The sequence below is a fragment of the Zeus faber genome, assembly GCF_960531495.2.
Source record: "Zeus faber genome assembly, chromosome: 7".
Classification (NCBI taxonomy): Eukaryota; Metazoa; Chordata; class Actinopteri; order Zeiformes; family Zeidae; genus Zeus; species Zeus faber.
Window position 1 is genome coordinate 18,791,418 of NC_137203.1, and position 24,643 is coordinate 18,816,060.

At 40.7% G+C, this 24,643-nt stretch overlaps 1 protein-coding gene across 1 annotated transcript in view; it reads right to left on the bottom strand.

The window, feature by feature from the left end:
- Window positions 1-451: 451 nt before the first annotated feature.
- Window positions 452-24,643, bottom strand: part of LOC307232379 (EGF-like repeat and discoidin I-like domain-containing protein 3) — a gene marked incomplete at its 3' end in the record, with an annotated part of 120,773 nt that continues 96,581 nt past the window's right edge. Inside the window, exons 9-10 of the mRNA XM_080003369.1 lie at window positions 9,224-9,379; window positions 452-601 (exon numbers count right to left, since the gene is read on the bottom strand). Coding sequence (XP_079859495.1) covers window positions 452-601; window positions 9,224-9,379 — 306 coding nt within the window. The remainder of the gene's footprint in view (window positions 602-9,223; window positions 9,380-24,643) is intronic.

A 24,643-nucleotide genomic window follows, 5' to 3' on the forward strand; every position in this document is an offset into this window, starting at 1 on the left:
TCTGCATCTTTGTTTAAAAAGTGACACTGTACATTAGCGTTCAATGGAAACGGCTTCGAAACACAGCGACACCCCCACCCCCCCAAACCTGACCCCCAGGACCCCCAACCCGGCTGTTTATGTTACATAGTTCTTTTCAAAACTGGATGAAAAAAACTTTTGCGGGTAATAAAAGGGACAGAAATCACACTGAAAAGGGAATGAAAAGACAGGGGGGGGTAGGTTTAAATTATTGTCAAAAAATAAAAATAAAATAAAATAATAATAATTAATAAAAAACACCAACCTACCACAACCAAACAAAAATTCTTGGAAAAAAATCCATTGGAAACAGATCTTTTTTTTTTTTTTACAGGTTGCACAGTTTGTATTGAATCACCGGGGGAAGGGAACCACCCCTGCGCATCGTGGTGTTGTGGGAAAAGGGGGACAAACAGAGGGAGCGTGGGCTTTAATCTTCCTCTGTGCAGCCCAGGACCTCGGCACGCAGGGTGATCCTGCCGTACCAGGACCAGGGCAGGATCCGCACGAGGCGGGCGTAGATGGGAGGGTCGATCACGTTCTTTCTGTGCGTGTCATTGTCAAAGTTTCCCTGAAAGACCTAGGAAAGAGGAGAAGAAAAAACAAAAAAAGAGTTGAAGGGTCCACTTTTGAAGTCCTTGTGCACTTTTATCCATCTCACTCAGCAGCGGAGTGCAAACCACTCAAAACGACATCATAGGAAGTTTGATTCGGTGATAAAAAGTTTGGCTCTTTTTGGAGATTCGGGCCTTTACCAGTCACTCGATGAAAAGATTTGTTTTCGATTTTCAGTTATTTCAGTTATTTAGGTGTAAATCCGCCACGTTCAATATGAATTACGCCGAATACCTTCAATCCTTTTCACATTCATTTAATCCTCAGTAATTGTCTTCTGTTTGTGACACTGACTTGAGCTCCTACCAAACTTTCTGTTCCCAAAATGGAGGAGAAGCTTCTCGTTGAGGGAGCTGGTTTCCCCATACTTTACGATGTGACTCATTTGCAGAGACCTAATAAAAACATTTAAAAAAACGATGTGTGGAAGAAGTCTTGGGAGGTATATGGGATCCCTGCCGAGGTTTATTACATGATGCACTGAGGTAAAAATGTGAAAGTCCAAGATAGATCTCTGTTGAAGTTAAGCTCTCGTGGAGACGGTCCCTATACTGTACTTCCATACAGTTTGATTAAAAACATTTTCGATCTACAGTATGACGTAGCATAGCATGTTAATAAACTTATATATAACAATATAATGCATTAAATAAATACTATATATATATTACAGATAATTATATATTCTATATTGTATATATATTTTTTAATTACTGTATGTACATTTACACACTCATACATCCTCAAAGAGAGACAGATGGCTGCAATGTTTTGTTACGTTTGTTAGAAAGAAAAATAAATCGAGGAACAGGATGTGTGGGTATTGTTGCATACATGAATATGTTATATGTTATATTATATTTTATAAACAAATACAAATAAATATAAAGCAGCACAATGTAACTTTTTGGTATTTGGCGCCCCTACAGTTTCAGAGTGTTATTGAACTTTTCCCCACACAACGTTGTTTCAAAAACCACCTGAAACAAACCTCTTGGCACAATGAAAGTGAGGTGGAGGTGTGTTCCCGGCCCTGCGCGTGCCGGCTGCACCGCTGGCCCGTCTTGTCCGAGCCGTCGAGGAGGTGGAGCGGCTACGTTTTGTAGGAGCAATATGACCTGCGAGTTTATAATTTATTGTTTTTTTTAATATACATTTTACCCGGGTTAAAAAAACGGTAATCGCTGGGTCTCGAAGCGGCGTCACTTGTTGCTTATTGATCACGAACGGAAATGATTTGAGTTCAAGTGGTAATATGCGCAATATTTATTTATTCATTTTTAAAAAAGCGTTAACTAAACGGGACTTATTTTATTTTGAATATTCAATAAAAAATATGTTAAATCGACATACCTTCACGATTTCATTCTTTATATAGACTGCCTATCAATTGCTTTTAAGCTCAATAAACATGGGCAACATTTTACCACATTCTCTCCCATTTTTCTGGGACACTGAACTCTTCCAGGACACGTGGACGGGCACCAATCTTTTCTCACGGAAAACTCTGGCCAGGATGTACTGTGCACATGTGCTACTGAGGTGGAGAACACCAGTCATGGAGAGACAGACAAACAAACAAACAATATCTAAAATGTATTTTTACTTCATCTTTTAGATGTTTGCAGTGGGGAGATGCTCCTACTGAGCCGCTGGAGCTGGCAGCACATGGCGCCCGGCGGCTTTCCTCCCTTCCCTTATGTCACGCTTTCCAATACAAGCCAGTGCACAGGAGCTTTTCATCCTCCATTCTTTTTTATCATTTCCTCCCCGCGGTGAGTCATTCTCTCTCCCTCCTGCTCTCTCTCTCTCTCTCTCTCTCTCTCTCTCTCTCTCTCTCTCTCTCTCTCTCTCGAGCCCTCATTCGCTCTCTCTCTTTCCTCCTTTCTTCTTCTTTATCTTTATTGGAGCAGATATTAGCGCTAGGTTTACATCTGCACACGTCAGAAAAAAAACCAAGTCGTCATGTGTCACATTGCCCTCTCCTCCTTCCCTTCTCCATCCCTTCTTCTCTCCCTCTATCGCTCTCTCTCCCTCTCTGTCTCTCTCTCTCTCTCTCACCTACCGATTTAAAACGCCCGATTAAAGTGCTTAAAGAACGGGTGTCAGATCACAGCGTGACTTATTTAAGCTGTCATTCCCCTTCCCCTTTTTCCCTCTTTTCTGGTATTCACGTTAATATCCATTTTTTCCTTCCATGTCATGCAAGCTGAGTTTCTGATTTCATTCAATGTTGTTAATTACACTCCTTTTTTTCAACGTGTTATTTATCTTTCAGCGGGGTATTCAATCAGAACCGATTTGCGCGTAAAAAAATGATACTTGGCCACAGTTTGGCTATGTGTGATTTCTTTATTAACCTGATTAACATGATTTTAACATCAGTCTAACTTCCACTGCAGCGATCCTTCTGTTATAATCAAAAGTAGTGCTGTTTATTCCGCCAAGTACCTTTACATATACGAGGAATATGCTGTGGTGAGGTTGCCCCACTGTTGTGCAGACACAAAAAAGCTTAACCGTCTGAGAAAAAAATAAAAATATGTAATTTAGATAATTACCATTCAAATCGAAATTAATATTAATAAATAAACAAATACATTTAAAATAGCCACATACACAGAAATAGACAAAATACAGAAGAGAAATAGCCAAATCTACCTTGATCTATCTCCTAAAGAAACTTCTTGTCAAACCAATATTCAAAAGCTTGAGTGGAGGGTAAAACTGTAAAAAAGTATACAATTCTTCAATTTTGTTGTCCTTTGTCGCTCTCTTTTTAACACTTTATTAGGTTGTTGCATTATTGAATTAAAGCTTATGACGCAACGCTGTATCTCCTACCTATTCCAAGACAGTTTCCAACAACAGTCATGTTCCAGCCAAAGCAAAACACAATGGAGCAATATAAAAGGAAGGGCAGCGAGGTCTGGATATGAAGAGAACCTCCCCCCAGACCGCCTGGGGACCAAAACACAAACCCCGCCAAAAGGAAAAATGGTAGTGCAAAGAAATATATAAGATACAATGAGATAAGGGACAGACAAGGTGATGAAATGAGACCGTATCCCCATGACTCGCCTGTATATATTTTTGTCAGAAGTTTTAGACACAGATATTGTACGGGTACAGTAAGTCTATAATATACTGGATGTCAGTAGCACAGACATTGAACAATGCCTCAGATCAGGACAATTTGGTGGTAATTTTGATGGATTTCTCATAATATTCTTTTCTCATAATATAAGAGCTTTTCTGTGTCAACTTTTTAAACATCATTTAAATGATCATAGGTTTTTACTTTAATATTATCAAAGCAATATTTTCAGAAATCAACCTTAATATGACAAACGGTAACACATGTTTTTGTCAGGGATGCTTTGTAAGGATGCAAGGATTCTTGTATTTGTTAATTCCATTTCAAAAAGGTGGAAGCAGAATTGCCAATTTTTGGCCATTTTGAGTAGTTGGAAGTCAAATTGGGCTCCAAACAGTGATAATAAGGGATCATTTTTTAGCTGATTCAGCGGATACCAACCACTTGCACCTGCTTTTGGTGATGGAAAGGCGGAGAACTAGCTTTTTTGCAAAAATTGTTGAAAACTTGTTTAAATTAGAATTTTCCTTCAGGAACTCGTCAAAATGATAAGTTACTGAAGGCCTCCAGTTGTTCAGTGAGTAATAATAAGTGGCTTGAACAAAAACACATTTTCTGGAAGTCATACAAACGACAAAGTGAGTCGTTATAATCACATACACAGACTTTTTGAGTGTATGACAGAGAAAAGCATTTTTTTCCACCTCTCCCCTCAGGACTTGATGAAAGTTCTGGCATATAATGCAGTTGTTCAACAAACAAAAATCTCCTTTTTCACCTGCAAACAAACACTGTTTTCAACATCAACAACCAGCGCCTCTCCCAACCCCCCCCCCCCCCCCCGGAAGAGTCTTAGCTGTGTTATTCTACACAATACATAGAATACCCCGGCTCTCATTCTACTAGTGTCCTCTTCTCGGTAGGGGGCAGTAGCTCAGGAGGTAGAGCGGGTCGTCTTGTGATGGGAAGATTGCCTCCTGGTAGCGTGCTGAAGTGTCCTTGAGCAAGACACTTAACCGCCCACTGCTCTCATTGAGCTGGTGTGCACGTTATTATCCAAAAGGCATAACTCAAACTCAGCCGTATCCAAACTCTCATACTGTAACTCCATCCCTCAGTGACCTGCGTTTAGACCGACCAAAATCCCAAGAGTCTGCAGCAGCCAGACATCGGTTTTCCAGGCCTGAAGAGTCAAAGACAGGCATCACCAGGGGGGTGTAGGAGGGGTTACCGTATGAGCCACACCCTATTATTTAAACCTGGACAGGCAGTCAAGGGTGCAGGAATCCCAGTCTCTGACTTCTTGCCCCCATGTTGCCAGAACCAGCCCTGGCCGTATGAGGCAATCAACAGCCAGTGACTAGGAACTGGGCGGGGGGCAGAGATCAAATCAATCAAACTCAAATCCGCAAAATACATTTTCCATCTGACAAGCCAAGCCAATATTGAGGGAATCAAAGTTCATATCCGATCTGAGATGTGAGTGTGTTTCAGACTGTGAGAACCCTACGACCAATAACTTTTAACATCGTAGGAGGAGGAAGCCGTAGCTATTAGTGGCTAATCTTAAGCTATGATTGTATTTACCACCATCTAAGATTCTGCTACCCTCTGACCTGGAGGGAATTGCCAGTTCTAATAGCTAATTAACCTGGTGGAACCTGAGTAGAACCCCATTAAACATGAATCAATTACTCTTGTACTTGAGCGCCCCCATCAACTAAGCAAACACTGTCATCAGGGACAGCACAACGTTACTGGGAGAGGTCTTGATTACCTACAGTATGTGCTGTGGCGCCATGTGAAGGTCCATGGCCTATCACAAAATATACATAACCTGATTGTTGGCTGTTTGCAATAAAACGCGAACTTGTGATTCCTTCTTTTTCTACATAATTTGGATTTTTGAATGTGACTGTGGATTCACCTGTCCACATATGCATGCTCTTCAATGTAATGATTACAAACACTGTTACACACAGGCACTATATGCATGTGTGTACATGAAAACATAAAAAGTACAAAAAAGTAATTAAAATGTCAGCATTAAGACAAACAAAGAGATAAAAAGCAATAAAAATAATAAAGAAAGTTATACAAGAAGTGGGTTCTAGCTACACGTCACATATTTGATGTTGGCATTTGGCAGATGCCAGATCATTTTCTCAAGGTCTAGAAAGAGCAACAGATATCTCAGAAAATATAGACAGTGAAGACAAAGTTTTCAAATTTTTCCAAGTATTCCTGCGCAGAAACAAAGCATACTGTATGAGAGGAGTCAACAGCAGACACATGGGCTAGATTTCTGCTAATCTGGAATCGCTGCTCTGTGGACTACTTTAAGTTGGATCAAATTGAGCTGAGCACATAAATAATCGGAGCTCTCCCATTCCAAAACCACTTTACACAGTAATACGCCCCATAAGCTACAACCTTTGAGGTGCTAATGGCCTCCCCCTGTGCCCTGCCAGGCAGCAGGGAAAACCTGAACCTGAATCAGCCCATGACATGCGACGGTGGAAGAACAACAACTCGTTCAGCTGGCCACCTTGCATTCCGCATCGGCCAAGACCAGAGAGGGGGCCACTATCTGGTAGTGACAGGCTGTTGACTTACAGTCTATTCCTGTGACCAGGCAACCGCTCATGATCATTGTTAATGACCTTCCTCAAAGCCAGGGAACAGAATGGTCTCCCATCTGGTTCTGGTTATGCTGTTGAGACGTTTTATTACGATTTGTGAGTACAATTCGTATGGTCTAACAATTTTGCAAAGAACAATTTGTCTGTCTACAAATTGTATGGCCGGATGAATCAGTACTGGCGAAAGGCAATTGTATTTCACCGAATGGCCTTTTTCTCAGTACAAGCCTTGAGATGTGTCAGAGATTTAAGAGCTCCTCTCATGGCCGAAGGATGAAGCTTTGTGACGGCCGACACGGGAAAGTACCAGTCGCTTTCTGTCTCTGCTGTGTCTCATAGCTCTGACTGAGAGGGACCCAAATCCATCTATCGCGTCCTTCTTTAGTTCAACACCTCGCCCCCACTGATAAGCAACCGGAGATGTTGGTTAGGAACCGACAGCTGGACATCAGTGGCCTATACAAACAGACAAGGCACAGTGAGATATGTTGTTGCCCTGTACAGGAAAAAAGGGTTACGACACACAAATCTATGGTCACTGACCAGCCTTTCCATCCAAGAAGGGACAGGGTAATCCAGGGTCTATGGACAGCATTATTCTCTATGAAGCTATGTCCTTCATCCAATTCTTTCTAATTGATGTTTCTCGTCCCTCTTTTTTATGCCATTCTTAGTATGGCTGAGCGAACGACACAAGTAGGTCCAGGTTTTACACTGGCACCGACATTGATGAATGCTGTGTAAGTAGCCTGCCATGTTATGTGGCTATACACATCAGAGAGCTCTGTGTGATTATCTCCCCGCTCACTGCGCAGGGCTCCATGGGAGAGTTTGGGATCGCTGTCTGAGGCTGGGAGGACAGCCAAAGGCGTGATGCACGCTGGCCATTACCTTTTGTCGTTTCAGCCGATCAGGGTACGATGTAATCCACCATCAGTCCAGCAGGGAGTACATTCATCAGCTCTGCCTTTAAGCCATTTGAGCCTTGAAGGACATGGCTTAATGTCATTATAATTAGTTATATGACCATAAGCGAAGCCCTTTAGGAGCTCACCCTGCTGCACTGCTGCTAAAGAAGCCAAGAAATGGGCCGAGCCTTACACAGGTAGGGGCGGGCTTAAGAAATCAAATGCCCCATCAATTGTAAGCATCTTCGATGGTCCACTAATGAAGCAAATCCTTCTCCACTGCTTGCACCACGTACATCTTTGCAGCTTGATTTTCCTCATTGCTGAATTTATATTAATACCGTACTTATAACAAGGGAATAAGTTGGTAGACCATATGAATATAGTTAAAGTGGAACACCAATACATTACATGTAGCACAGTTTTAATATTTTTTGTTTTGGTCATCTGTATTCTGACAAAGCCTGCTCTCTCAATCTAAATGTAACTGCCTGCAGCCTCTGACCACAGAAGCTGAAGGTGGAAGCTGAGGAGAATACTTACAAGCCTTTACCAGTGGGCCAGACATAAACACTCCCAGCCATGCCAGGCATCACGGCGTGGCAGGCAATGGCCTCAAGAGTCCACCAGCCAAATGTGTCCTCCGGCATTAATGTCCGCCTCGGTCGACTGGGGTTGGGGCGGCGACACCTTGAACAGCCTGAACAGCCCTTCGGCCTCGTCTGGGGACGTACCGGTTTTAAACCCCAAAAAGCCAGGCTCAACATGCTTGGCCTCCAGTAGAGAGGAGGCTTCTCGGCAATACAATCAAAACCTTGAGGGTCCATTTGTTTGAACAGCTCTTCGGCCTTGTCTGGGGATGTACCTGTTTTAAACCCCCTAAAAGCTAGGCTCAACATGCCTACCTTGCAGTAGAGAGGGGACTTCAGGGCAATACAATCAAAACATCAATAAATGTTTTTTGTAATAACTAACTGAAATAAAAATTATTTCAAACCACAAAATAGCTGTGACAGTGCTTTTCCCTTGTCCCGTTCTCTCAAATGATGCTTGAAGTTGGGTTTACCTGACTGGAAAAAAGTAGTTACCGGCATCCAAAGACCATTATCATGGGTCTTAAAATGATGTGTACTCCTTGTAAACCTCATGCGGGAAATCAGAACTTTAAGCAATGTAAGAAGATTTTCGGCCACCGCTACCGGTGGTGATTCATGAGCCTGTTAGGCTAAAACACTATGACTCGTGGAAAACTTTATATGCTGTTATATATTCTTGAAATCTTTGTAAATCGAAATAAAATACCTCCTTCAAGGCTAAGTCATTCATGGCATAGTCAGCCAAGAGGAGCTGGTCTTCTATACCCAGGTAAGGAGTTTTTCCTGTTTTCCACATTGTACACTAACATACAGTACAGTTATCTGCAAACATTGCAAAAATAACCTTCCTATGTATGAATTTAACTAGACCAGGACATCTGCTCTCTCTGTCCCAGATTCAACCCATAAAGAAAACCGAATAGGCAGAAGAGGAGGAGGCTCTTATTTTCTAAGAAACAGGTCAAAAATGAATAGTAAACCACTTCTCTGTAACCGGTCTGTCTATAAGGAGGTATCTACACCTCGCCATGCACTCTCTCTCTCGCCCGATTTTTTACATCGGTGAAGGAGCTCAGACACGTGGAAAAAAGGTTTAAACGGCGAAAAGCACAGTGCAGCTATCTGATCCCAAATACAGAGAAAGAAAGGGCAAAAAGAAGGAAGGGGACACAGATAAGAAAATGCGAAAAGAGGCGGAGGCGAGAAACCGACGAGGCCCAAACTGGACATTTTGAACAGTGTGTCTGTTTGTCCTTTCGTCAAATGTTGTCTTGTGCCGGTGAGGACAATAGGGTGAGTTAAGCTATTGCTGAGTATTTTACTGAGTTATTAGGAACTTCTCACCTTATCTTTTCCTTGCTTTTCATCCTGGTACACGATCCACCGCTCGCCATCGTTGCTGTACGCCACTTTGTAAGAGCCCACGAACTGGACGTGGCCGAAGTCTTTGGCTCCCTGCGTGATGACACCGGTGATCTTGGTGGGAACCAGCATGTCCACCTGGGGGGGGGGGAGGTAGGGTGAGAGACAAAGCGGTAGAGAGGTAGTGAGAACGTGAGAGAGAGAGAGAGAGAGATAGAGAGAGAGAGAGAGAGAGAGAGGGGGAAAGAAACGTATGATAGACACCATTTTTATTCCCTATAAAATAGATAGATAGATAGATAGATAGATAGATAGATAGATAGATAGATAGATAGATAGATAGATAGATAGATAGATAGATAGATAGATAGATAGATGGATGGATAGATAGATAGATAGATAGATAGATAGATGGATAGATAGATAGATAGATAGATAGATAGATAGATAGATAGATAGATAGACAGATAGACGGATGGACGGACGGACAGACAGATAGACATTCCTTTGTGACACTGCAGGGAAATTGCAGTGTCACAGCGGCTCACATCAAAAATAGGAGTTAATAAAAAGTAATAAAAATAAAAAGGGGAAAAAAATATATCCATATGTGACACATCTAAAAAATTATCGATAGGACTAAATATACAACAAACCTGGATAAGGTGGAGGAACATGAGGTGAGAGGTGTCGCATTTTTACAATTCAGTCAGCATCTTTTTTCTTTACTTTTAACATTGCAAAAGATTTATAAAGAGATCGCAGAGTCGGCCGCGAGACAAAGTCGGCTTGAATTATTTACGGGATATTGAGCAACGAGGCTGAGCCCACAACCTTTGCCTCAGCAGAACAGAAATCGCAGGACGCAGCAGCTTCCAGCTCCACGCAGGTTCATTTTTAACACGCTCTTATTTGTTGCAAACAGTCTACAGCACAGTACACGGGAAACTAAGCCGTAAATACACAGGCCGTTACTTTTACTGACATTTCAAGGAGGAGGATTTCAATTATTGCTTCATAATTTACTGTAGAGGATGTACACAGCGCTACTTTCATAATGAAGGCCCCGGAATGAATAATAACAAAGATGTCGGACGTGCACCTACACACACTCACACTCAAGCACACCGCAATTAGGTCCAATTAACTCAGCGGCTTAGACTGAGACCACCTCACTTTTTACATGTTAAGTATGTAAAATGAATAATGCATGTGAACAACTACAAATCACTTTAATAGAGTGTAGACAAACCTAATAGGAAGCGTGAGACGTCCGATCTAGGGCAGCAGTGAAAACTGTTGGTATATTTAAAGGAAGATCAAGGGAGTTACTGTATATGGGCCAAGTCACAGGATTATGAAACTCAGAGATTCCCCTTTTATAGTTTAGCATTAATCTGTGTGAGCAGTGCAGTGCAGTTACACAGAATCACAGAGGGAGAGTTAAATACCATGTTGACAGTTTTGTAGTGGATTTCTACAGCCTTCTTCAGGAGACATGATGCTGATAATATAACTTTCCCTCAGGGAATGGCGAGCGTAAACTCCTGAAGAAGGCTGTACTGTAGATCAACGCCCTGAAACTGTCGAGGTATTTAAGTACTACGCACTATGCACAAAGGTAAAGGTATCATAATTTTGTCTTTCAAAGAGTATCAAATAACATGTTATAGTTTTGTGTCTTATTAAAATATAAATTTATAACAATAACAATAAAAATAAATAGTACTATAAATGTATACATATACAGTACTAATAACAGATATTAGACAGATATGTCCTTTCGAATCGTTGACAGGTGAATCGTGAGGCCAGTGAATATTCACACCTTTGATATACATACACACACACACACACACACACACACACACACACACACACACACACACACACACACACACACACACACACACACACACACACACATACACACACACACACACACACACACACACACACACACACACACACACACACACACACACACACACATATATAAATATATTAATATATTAATATATAATAGATATAATAGATTTTAAATATTATTATAGGAAATTATAACTTTATTGTTATGGAGTTTTATTCAAATTATTTATTCAAGAATTCAAAATTCTGGCTACAGAATAGAATTCTACTGCTGTATGTCATCCAACATATTGAACGGTCAGTGAAATATATTTTTATCCAAACTACACTTTGAATCTTACCGTATGTACAGAGTGACAAAGGGAGGCCCAGTCGATGTAAAGACATATAGAAAACAAAAATAAAGGCACGACTATGAAGATTTTTGAGCTGAGCTCACAACATGGACCCGATACATCACACTAATTGGCCCAGTTACAGGCCAGCGTGCACTGTGTCACAGAGACAATTAGACAAAGCAATGCACGTACATGCTAAACAAGCAAAGAAATATAAGAAACAAAAATATACATCGTGTTACTCTACATTCCATTCTTCTCCTGATTTTAACAAATTATTGCACCACACTACGTTCGCTGCAGTGGTATTGTAAGAATCCAATTTAAACCACCAAACCTCAACTCACATGCTCTGGAGGTGGGCTCACAGAAAGTAAAGCCATACTATACAGAGTCCAACACAAATTGATGGTTTATTAATAATTATAATAATAATAATTCAAGTGAACACTTTTCCTTGAAGTGTTGACTCGCTGTCACTCAGGTACAGTACGATCAGGAGCTATTACTGTACACAGCGGTATAATAAGTGTGACTCGTGTTGATGTGGGTGAGCGTTGCTTTTTTATTCTTGTATGTAATTATGTGCAATAACCACAGGCCATGTTAGGTGGTGCAAAAAATAACCTCAGCTTTTTCCCTGCTATGTGAAACTTGCATTCCTTGAGAAGCTATATGGCTAATTGTGCCCAATGTGAAATTAACATTAACATTCTAAATTAAACATAAACTTGAAATTAACTCAAAATAAAACGTTAAAAAATCATTTCAATCGTTAAACTAAATTCTTTGTTATTTTTAGGTTTGTAGTATATTTCTATCTGTTTTCTATTTTCATTATGAGACATTTCTCATCATACTACAAGATACACACAAATTACCAACACAAATATAAAATTGAATTGATGAATTAAAAGTTTAAATTAGTAAGAAATAAGATTTTCTTACTAAAAAAGTGGAATAAGATACTGTAATAACACCGTAATTTCACTGTAATAAGCCTCAAAAACATGAGAATCTGACATCTCACGCTTTCATCACGACTAATAGCTATCACTTTCAGAGTGACTGGAACTAATCAATTACATGACTTTTGATCATGCAACACAATGTCAAATTTCCCTTATTTATTCTTTCGAAGTGGAATTTTAAAAATGTTCAAATCGGCCAGCCGTGAGTGGTCGAAAAACGCTGGTCTAACGAACTGCTCCTGTCTGGTTCGGGAAGGTGGGTGGTTTCAATGGTGAATAGGAACCACTTAAAACGGAACAAAAAAAAAATCACCCTGGAGAAGAGGTCCTTAGTTCACGATTTTTCATTATAAAAAAGAACCGAGTTTGTCTCCGCAGAGTATAAGTATAGGAATAGAATAGAGTATAAAAAATACAAGGTTACATGGTGTCTTTATAATCTCCGTCCATGGCGTGTTTTTTTAAACTTAAGCAGAGTGTTCCAACAATTTGACTGATTAATAGCGTTGTTTACCAAGTTGGCCATATCTAGGGAGTAGTATCTGGAAAGTACCGCTCATGCTGACCTCCAGCTCCTTAGCACACAATAACAGTGAAGCAATCCTTAGCGCACAATAATGGAGGTGAATACATTTCCACGACAACATCTTTTCATCATGGCAACAACGGCACAACTTCCCCTGAATGAAGCATCCGTAGAGACAGCATGGAGATACCAGCTGCTGGGAAGGGTTCCCGCAGCCCCTGCAGCCACTCGCGTTGGGAGGCTTTGATTATCCTCCGAAACGCAGAGCGCTCGGGTAGTTATCTCATTCCTGCCGAACGGTCGGTGCCGACACCCAGAAACAAAGGCTCCCGCGAGCAGGGGGGACCTGTAATGGCCGTCACAGGTACAGCGGTCAAAAGATACCAGCACCCGCAGCGCCGCACGCCTTCCACGCTTTGATTTGATGGACCAAACAGAATTAGAGGGGGGTGGAGAGCTTGTTAGAGAGAGGGCTTCTCCTCTTGTTTTCTTTTTTCTCTCTCCTTTTTCTTTCATGGCATCCAAGTTCCCCAATTCCCCATCTCCCGATAACCATGCCTGGAATGTGTGGAATGTGTATAAGAGCCACCCGAGGTTGAGGGAAGTACTGTAAAAGGAACGGAAGGTCAATGGAAATAAGAATCTCAGAGAGAATATTGAGGTTTATTGTATAGTGCAATTATTATTATTATTATTATTATTATTATTATTATTATTATTATTATTATTATTATTATTATTATCATTATCATCATAATGTTGGTTTTTTTATTGCTTTTAATCATTATTGCCTATTGTTTTCATGTGAGCGGCTGTAACACTGCCATTTCCCCTTGGGAATTAATACAGTATCTATCTATCTACCAACCTACCCACCTACCCACCTACCCATCTATCTATCTATCTATCTATCTATCTATCTATCTATCTATCTATCTATCTATCTATCTATCTATCTATCTATCTATCTATCTATCTATCTATCTATCTATCTATCTATCGACCTATCTATCTACATGTCTATCTATCTATCTATCTATCTATCTATCTATCTATCTATCTATCTATCTATCTATCTATCTATCTATCTATCTATCTATCTATCTATCTATCTATCTATCTATCTATCTATCTATCTATCTATCTATCTATCTATCCATCTATCTATCTATCTATCTATCCATCTATCTATCTATCGACCTATCTATCTACATGTCTATCTATCTATCTATCTATCTATCTATCTATCTATCTATCTATCTATCTATCTATCTATCTATCTATCTATCTATCTATCTATCTATCTATCTATATGTCTATCTATCTATCTATCTATCTATCTATCTATCTATCTATCTATCTATCTATCTATCTATCTATCTATCTATCTATCTATCTATCTATCTATCTATCTGTCTATCTAAAAAATAAATAATTATGCTTCATTTTTATTTTATTTTTAAATATTCCTTGTTGTTGAGTCTGAATCTTAGATATGTAAGACATAATGGTAAGTAAAACAATAGTAAGTAAATAAGTACATTCACAGAGTCCCATGTCATGCATTTGAAGTGGCGCTGCCTTTGGAAGATGAAAAAAAGAAACAAAAAAGAAGATACAGGAGTGAGAGGCAGCTTTATTCTCTGCTCATCAAAATACAAAAAAAAACAACCCAAAAAACTGCGTTCCTATTTACTGTTGGAATAATATACTAAAATTCATATTATCTCAGAAGGATACAAAACAGCCCTGATCCATGACAAAAAATATTAACCTTTCTAATAACTCCAGTATGCTATAAACTGTGAGCGCCACAGCTTCCCTTCCATGTGATACTGGACACTCATTTGGGCGTAACTGAATTAATTCGTCGACAGGAACTAACACACACACACACACACACACACGCACACGCACACACAAGCGCGCGCGCGCACACACACACACACACACACACACACACACACACACACACACACACACACACACACACACACACACACACACACACACACACACACACACACACACACAATTCAGTACAGCAATGAGCCCAAAAAGCCACATGTATCATTTTTAATAAGGCTCAAAGGCCAAACCGCGTGATCTGGTTTTGGTAGATATAGCTGCAATAACAGTGTGTCCTCACTAACAACAACTTTAAATCCAATTTTAGTTTTTGGGATTTTATTGTCTCTATTTTCGGGTTTTGCAAAATACTAAGAATATGGGGAGACACCTTTCTGCTAAGGCCTTAAAAGCCGACGAATAACTGTAACACATGTTTTTGAATTTGTCAATTAGAAACATTTTGAAAAGACCGAAGCGCTATCGCTTTAAGATGGAAATAACAAATTCAAAGATTTGGCAAAATTAAGTAACTTTCACAAGTTGTCCACTTACCAGGAGACCATTTTAAGGAATGTTTCTCATCACATCACCATATACAGTATATATATATATATATTAGAGGTGTGGAAATCTCTAGATTTTAAGATGCATCGCGATGCGGATGTGGACAATTCTGCAATCGATGCGTGATCGTGACAGAACATATCGGGAGATTGGAAATATAATTAGGCCTACACGAAAAAAAAAAAAAAGAGCGGACCCTTCCATTCATTTCTAATTAACAGATCTGATTGCAATGAGAATAACAGCCTGAACAAAATGTAATTATCTCCATCATGTTTGGGAAGCTCCGGTGACGGCCAATCAGAAGCCGCGCCGCAGGACGTGCCGAGCGCTCCACCCGCGATGATGTCAGGGAGTTTACGGAAGTGGCGACGAACTTCATTGCTAAGCTAGTGGACGATGTGGCTCCCATGGTAACCAGGCGATACCGTGGGTTGACAAATCCACTAAATGCGTGCACTGCTGCTTACGCGGTGGAACACGGAAGATTACAACTGAGGAGGGCTGTGAAAGAGGCAAAGCGTCGGTACAGGGATAGAGTGAGAGTCTCCATTCCAGCTGTCTGCCACTAGACACATGTGGCAGGGATTACGGACGATTATGGACTACAGGGGCAGAGCTACCACCACGGTGAATGCTTACGCTTTCCCGTCAGCCCCCTGGTTTGCCGGAGGTGAGCGCACACTGAGCATCTCAGAGCACGATGTGAGCGGGAGGGCTCTGAGACGGGTGAACACCAGGGAAGCAGCCGGTCCGGACGGCATCCCCCGACATGTTCTGAAGACCTGTGCCGACCTGCATCCCCAGGGTTCACCATCATATTAAACCACTCCCTGGCGCAGGCCTTGGTGGCCATATTGAAAATTGGGGATGCGATACATTGAGATGCATGGAGAACGTGCATATATGTACATATATATACTTATATATTTTTTTAAGGGTGTAACGATTCACCGATGTGAATCGGAAACTGGTTTTAACGTTAAAGATGCGACTACATTGATAGGCTGACCCCTGGATCGATCGAAATGTACCAAGAACCGGTCGATGGCCCATTCTAAAGTTACAAATCATCATCTTTGTTGCTAATTCTACTTTAGTATAAACGAAGCTGCTGCGGAAGACTCACTGATCTAACGTCCTCTCTCTTTCTCTCTTTTTCCCACTGTCTCTCCGCACACGCCCCCGCACCAGATTGCGTGCACATTCCCTCCTGCGAGACCTGTGAACCGCCCGCAGTAAAACACATTATAACCGACAATTAACAATACTCCAACGCATCCAAGGTCATTACAATATTATATTACACAATACTTTATCAGAATCACAATATATTAGATATTATTATATCTAAATGCCATAAAGTAACAGGAATACTTGGGATTCCCTGGTTTTATGAAATATATCTATTTGAAGCTAAATAACGCCACTTTTATAGAATTGGCCTATTTTTATTTATAATGGTAAAAGAATGTCTACATTGAACAAAATTAAGAACTGTAATTAGATTGCATCGTATTGCATCGCAGCAAATCGAATCGCACCACATCGTTCTGTATTCAAATGTATCATTCCGAATCATATCGTAGCCCATGTAGCTGGGTACTTACTAGATCGTATTATAAGGGAGGGATGCACACCCTTAATAGATATATATGTACATTTAATTAAAAGAAGTGGACACATACAACCCACCGTCCTCTCAATATGGCCTCGTGTCCCAGTTATCAATCTGTGGCCGCCAGTTGAGAACCACTGACAAATCTCTTAATTGAAGACGAAGCTTATGCACACGGTCTGCAGTTTAAAACAAATTAAATAAAGCCATGTTGAGAAAATAGGGCGACGGCATTTCTTTTTTTTTTTATCTTTGGGAACCAAATTGTGAATAAAACTTATTTCAACTGTGAATGAAATATTCATATTTATGTGTGTTTGTGGCAAAGTTTAAATAAACCACTTGGATTGATTTAATGAAGAAAGCTTTTCATGTTAATTTAAGTGCCGGTAAAGCAGAATGACCATATTCCACAGAGCTTCAGATAAATGAGGCTTTGCTGTAATTTCAAACATTTATCATTATGCAAGCAAATTTAATGTGTAAAATGTTCAAATTAGACACATTTTCGTAATACCGTAACAAAAAATCCTATTAAAATGCAGATTAACTCGTCACCTGTTTATTATTGATATTATAGATTTCTTTCCACGTTTCTAGCACCGTACGCATTTTTTTTTTATCCTTTCACTTGTCCTCAGGAGCATAAAGTAATATCATATGCAATTCAAATTAAGTCCAACTCTGTGTTTACCTGGTAATATAAAGAGAAATAAGATGTCAGCATACTCTGCAAAAAACATGCAGGTTGAACAGACGTTTTTTATTACACGTAAAAAAAACCAGCTCAATAAAGTGTTCTTTCAGGGGGATTATTAAAACATGATAAAGTTATTGACCTTGACTTCTCTGGTAATCAAAGGCAGCATTTCTCCCTCCCACCAAATCCAAATCCAGTTTATAAACGATGCAAAAATAATGCACATCCAGCTGGAATGCAGAACGGGACACTTAGCCACGATAAAAGAGGAGTTCATCCAGCGGAGTCGAGTCTAAAAACGAAGAGACGGGAGGAGTGGAGCGTGGAGTTCGGGATCATTTGGGAGGAACTTCACACTCTGGTTAACGCTCATTTTAACACCGCGGGTTATAGCTGCTTAGTCAGGTAACCTGAATAGAATGTCTCACTGATTTCCATGTATTCTGTAATCAGAAGGGTGCTTTGTTGCCTTTTGGAATCAAAAACACACTGCACTGCAACTTGTGCAACTGTGGAATAAAACTGCAATATTCTGTAACACTGTAAGACAATGGAATAACATTGGTAATAAGTCTAAACCATTATTTATTAGCCGTGTCCCAAACCATTGTGTACATATAATTGTTTTTATTCATTATGTACAGAAATATCCACTAGTCATATTTACATTTACACCTAGTCAAAACTTGCTTTCTTATGCCACTTGTCTGTCTGCACTAAAATGCACCAACAATTACAGAGAAAAAAAATCTTTGCACACGGAAATGCATCTGGCCCAACGAACAGATTCTGATTCCACTTCACCGTGGTCCTACAGGTTTTGTAGGTCTTAATAAAGGTGAGCTAAAAATGCATTGGGCTGGTACACTTACAGCTCGAGCCGTACTTTGCTTTTCTCTTCCTTCCCTCCCTCCCCCTCTGCCTCGTTTCCCCCTCCCTCCTTCTGCTCTCTTTCCCTCCCTCCTCACTCAGTGCATACAAAATGCATAACTTATTCACACATGTGCAAGTGGATGCTCTGCAGAACGCTCCATCAAACCTCTGTCTGCCGACTTAAAATAAGAACACAGTTTTGAAAAAAAACAACACAAAAACCCGCCAAAAAACAAAGGAACTGGAACTGATACATTAGCGCACCCTTGCCGTTTTGATCTTGCAACACAGCATGCAGATGCATGTCCAACAGCTCACTCCATAAAACGCATGCCATCCCTGGTGCATCACCAACTGGCTGAAACAGAGATTAGGGAGTGATGTAATAAAATTAAAAACATGAGGTTCGCCTCTTAGTCTCAGTCTCAGCGACTCGAGCCGCGGAGTCTTCCATCCCCGGATCACAGCTCAGTGCCGGGAAGTCATGAATCAATCTTGCCGAGATAAAGCTGACGCATACCTCCTATGTCTTCTGAGAGGGTCGAGCGAGGTACAGCGAGCGAGCGCGCGAGAGAGAGAGAGAGATAGGGAGAGAGAGAGAGAGAGAGAGAGAGAGATAAAAGAAAGTGATGATGTTTAGGATGTTGCTGCTGGAGGACAAGAAAGCTTCCCAAGATAATGAAACACAAGCGTAAGACTGTTTTTCATCTACCGTGCCGCGGCGTTAGAGCTCGCTAGGTGCTAAATAATATTTTTTTAATATGATAAAAAATAAATAAACAATTGAAACTAGCGCCCTTCTATTCATGCGTTGCAAGGTCAAAATTGCACGGCTGCCCTGATTCATGTAATCCATCAGTTTCAGACGGAATGGCAGCTCTGTGTGAGAACTCTCGGCAGTAGTAGTAATGATTTTTTTTAAGATTCGGTTCTTAACGAGTCACTCAGTAAAAAGAGTCGTTCTGTTTCCCGACTCTTTGTTCGTCTGATTCAGTCGGCGTAACGCACGATGAGCCACACAATACTTCCTGAATGATGAGCGGCGGTCAGAAGAGTCGGTCTGGGCTCTGAGTTCCCACGGGAATCATTTAATTCTGTCGAAACAATTCACTTCGATGGAACGCTTAGCGTAAATCAGTCACGTTCAGTGTGTCCTGCGTCAAATGCCTTGACATTGTTTTGCCGGGGACTTTAATTGAGTCCTCGGTAATAATTTCCAGTTGGTGCACCGAAGACCTTCCCACTCTTTTGTTGGAGTGACTCCAGCCTCCTGAGTCATTTCAATGATCTGTTTGCTGCGAATGAATCGTCGACTCTTGCATTCCTATCTATTAGCAGGCCATAATTATAAGCACAGTTTAATGGGTTTGTGGTGTTTTGTGAGGTATTTAGCAGTTAACAGGACGGCGGTGCACCGTGGGATTATGTCATTGTGAGGAGTGCGAAATAAGTTTAGGGAACCCTGCTCTCCGAAGGCGTCGGGACGGAGGGGACACTAAAACGCACCCAATCAAATCTGGAAACAGAAGGTTCAAGCATTCCCTCGCCAACTTCATTTGGAGGATAATTGAATCAGAAATCCTAGCTGTGGGGGGAAACCGAATAAAAACAAGCAAAGAGGAAAAAGGCCACACTGGCCCCGGATTAAAATTCTCAGAAAGACTAAAATACTGGAGCGAAAATCACATTAAAAAAAGATTGTTGTTGTTTATTTAATTAGTCCGCGGAGCCTGTTTCCAAATTATCCTTGGACTTCTCATGATTCTCGGTACTTGTTCTTGCGCAATATTGCTGTTGTGACATTAAAAATCTATTTGCATTTGCCGGAATCTAATTTGCCTGTGTAATTCATGTGATTTAATGAACGTGAACTCGCTTGAACAGAGCAGAACTGGTTTTGGCCGTCAGTTCATGTCGCCCTGCGGAGCCTTCGCTCAGAGCCGCGGCTCAACGGTCGTCTCTCCCGACGAGGTTTCTTCAGAAAGTTTCGGCAAAACACCTCGACCACGGGCGAAGGTACGATCAATTCTGTGGATGTCCACGGCAATAAAGGCAAATATTGAGAAAGCACCGGGAAGCGGTTGGAATAGAGACTATAGCGGGAGTGATTAGAATTACAATCTGGAAAAAGATAAATATTTCTGTTTCTGCCGGGACGGCGATCATGATGAGCAACATGGACGGGATCAGTGGGAAAGTAGCTGAAAAACAGAAAAGGCAAAGTCCCTCTTTACAGTAGACTTTCAAGTATATTTACTAAAGGAATTCATAGAAACCCTTCACGGATTTCCTTCGTGGAATCGAACTTGAAAGACAAACATGGCCCAACAAGCCTACTCGCCTCCTCCGAACCAAATGTAACTTTACATTTTTTCCCCCTCCATGCCTGTAATTTCACCCAGTGCCTTCAAATCCTTTCATGATCACCCCCCGTCTTCCAGATGATCAAAATCCGTCTTAAATCCTTTCACACTCGATTTCCCCCTCCCCCCTACCCTCTATCTCTCTCTCTCTCTCTCTCTCTCTCTCTCTCTCTCTCGCTCTGGCAGATCTTCTGTTCTCGGGGAGGATGGAGGAGGACACGCGCTCCACCGTCTCCCGCCTCGGCGCGGGAGGAGGGACGGGGGGAGTTGCAGCGGGACAAATTAAAGCCGCCGCGCACGTTGGACGGAGGGAAAACAAACGCCGAGCTAATTCCATTGATTAAAAAGAAAGTGAGGCGGTGGTTTGATTAAGAGGTCGGTCTTCGCGCAATCGGTGTTGTGATACCCGGCGAGATGATAACACATGGACGCTCGCAGGAGGAATTACATTTGTGTTACTTGCGGTTATTGAGCTGCTAATGTTTCAGGGAGCTTTGATGATCAATTGGACTCACCTAATTTATAGTAATCAAGAATTTTTAAGTAGGATTAAAAAACTATTTAAAATTGAAGGAGAGAAGACTTGATAGTAAATACGATCTATGAAAACACTGAGCTTGTATCTACATTGTAACATCGTAATGTATAATTATTATTGTAAGGACGCCATTTAAGTCGAATGTAAGACTGAGCTATTTCATTGTATCGAATTTTCACATCAAAATACATCCAATAATCTATTCTCAACACAGCAAAGTAACATCTTCACCTCGACGTTAATGAGCTCCCTCAAAGTTACCCACTTCACGGGGCTGCTCTCCCCACGCTGTATTTCCATGACAGCAAAACTCTCTGCTTGAAGACGAGTTTTAAAACACGCCCTCTTGATCCCTGATCAACGATGACTTATATTACTTGGTCAGAAAATCGAATAAAAACCACCGAATGGCAAATTCTGACACTGCACATAATTATAAGAACCGCCAGGCATTTCACCACTGCATTCCCTTTTACACCAGCAACATTGTCCCCCTCACTGGTCCTGTGTTTGGGGGTTAATTATCAGGGTGTTGCAGTGGCAGGAACCACATGATTATCTCTGCAAAAAGAACACCGGCTGTGAAAAGCAGCAGCCTGGGAAAAGATAACAGGAATCCCTTTACAGCTAGTTAAAAACCTTGTTCAAAACGGTGTTCAGAACCATTTCGCAAATCAATTTGCACATCACAAATAAAATCATGTTCCAAAACCACTGTTTCCTGACAGATATTTCTCAGGTGCCAAGGCGTGATTAGGCAGGGAGAGTCTGTTTTGCTACAGGAATGGTCGTGTCTCTAATTTGAGAAAACATGCCTGCCTACCGACGTACCTGCACACCAAATTTCTAATCTGACCGATCTGATTAACCACATAAAACATAGGATCTTCAACTTTGGTTGTGTCATTATCGCCTATGATCAGGGACAGTTTATTTTGCATGAATACACGTTTCAGCGAGTTCCAAGCTCTGGCGGCTGGAAGGAACAGCATCGAAGAAGGTTCGGTTCAGAAGAGGAAAAAAACAAAAAAAACAAAAAGAGCGAGTGAAGCACAAAGCATCGTGAAACTTGCTTTCTTTCATGGTGAATCATGTGAGTTTTTGGTGCATGGGAAGACACACTCCCCGGGTTGAACTCAAACTCCCGAGTCACACTCGCAGCGCGGTGCTTTGTCTAATCTTCCGTACGGAGCTAAAACATGACAGGGGAGGCTCAGAGAACTCAAAGACCATATTTCATGCCTCCTGTTTTCCTTTTGTTATCTTTTTCCTGGTGGAGCTCGCAGGAGAGCACAAAAGAGTTTCAAACTTAGTTTGCTGAGATGAGAGAAAGAGACCATAAGAGACCCACCACCAATAACAACAACAACAAAATTCAACGACCATCTAAAATGTGGTAAAAACTGTTACGCTGAGACGATTCATTTCCTATGGAAATATTTGGGAGATATTGAGAAGAATGGAGACTTGAGAATGAGATGAAAAAAATAGAAAATGTTTGCTCTACCTTTAGTTCTGAAAAGATGTTACCAAAATGGCATAATATAAATAATAATATGGTAACTTATCTTGAATCTTGAATCTTATTTGGTCTCTGATTATATTTTAGCATTTGCCTACGCTTCCAAATCCGATTATTCATGTGTATGATGCAGCTACACACTATAAATGCATCTAATTAGGACCAAATCAATTATATAAAGTTAACTTAGAGTTATGAGGATTGATTTAGCTTTGGTGTTATAATCGCATAAGCACAACATACCTTTAAACAATACATTACAAAAAAACGATCACAGTCCTCTTCGGCATTGCAGCATTTTCAGTTTTGTTTTTAATCCCGATTGTTCTGTTTGACATTAAAATTGTGAAGTAAGTCTGTTTATCATGATGTTGACATTTAAAATATTACAGTCAACATTAAAATATATGAAGTGGGCCTGAAAACGGCTTGTCTCATTAAAATAAAAGTAAAATAAAGGAAAATGAGAATTCTACAGTAGAAGAGCCTGAGAAGCATGTTCCATAATAAAAGCACCGTAATAGGACAAAAGCCCAATTCTCTTGGGATGGTCATCAAAATGCATACATTTGTTTGTTACTATTTTTTCCCATGATTTAAAATGATTATGACTATGATTATTGTTATTAATGTTATTAATGTTATTAGTAGTAGTAGTAGTAGTAGTAGTAGTAGTAGTAGTAGTAGGATTAGTATTATTATTATTTATGGTTGCTGTTGTTTTCCAATAAGAATTGTATGCTTTTAAAACAAAGGCAGGTGAGGCAAAATAAATGAATTCCATTTTTTTGGTTGTACTTAAGTGAGTATTATCTAAATGTCATGTTATTCCATGATGTTCAGTATGATAGGTGTGTCTTGGATTGCAGGCCCACTCGTTGATTTCGATCAAATCTAAGTAAAATCATTTTGCCTCTTTAAGCAAAGAACAAAATACATTTAGATTTTTTTTTTAACTAAGTGGAACATTTCTGCATAATTCCAAGTGTGCTCATTTCTTTGTCACGAACCCCATGACTCCCCCGCCGCTGGCACGCTCTTACACGGAAACTCCATAGTGGACCCTGAGCTTTACACATTTCCAAGGGAGGTTCGGAAGCTGGGAAGCAGCTCCTGTCGCTCCGCTGCGTGGACATGTTAATGTGCATAATAATTAACTAATCATCCAACGCCAGCTGGAACACTCGGCTGCTCACTCTGACAGCTCCAGAGCATCGAGACGGATTCTGGTCAAGTCTCCCCTTGTGTGGATTTCATCCACGGCCAGGAGAGAACCGCTCTGGCTTTGATGCTGATCCAGAGACGGTGCGGTTCCTGGGTCTCCCTGATGTTTTGGTTGTTCCATTCAAAAGTGTTTCGTTTTCCCTTTCACACAACTTGTTACGAATCACATGGTGCATCTAATTTCAGTCAAAAAGATAGAATTACCACATGATCTATCTATCTATCTATCTATCTATCTATCTATCTATCTATCTATCTATCTATCTATCTATCTATCTATCTATCTATCTATCTATCTATCTATCTATCTATCTATCTATCTATCTATCTATCTATCTATCTATCTATCTATCCATCTATCTATCTATCCATCTATCTTAATTTGAATTCCCTACAGTGAAAGCCTATGTGGAGCCTGGAGAGGCAGCTGGAGGTCTGGGTTCTA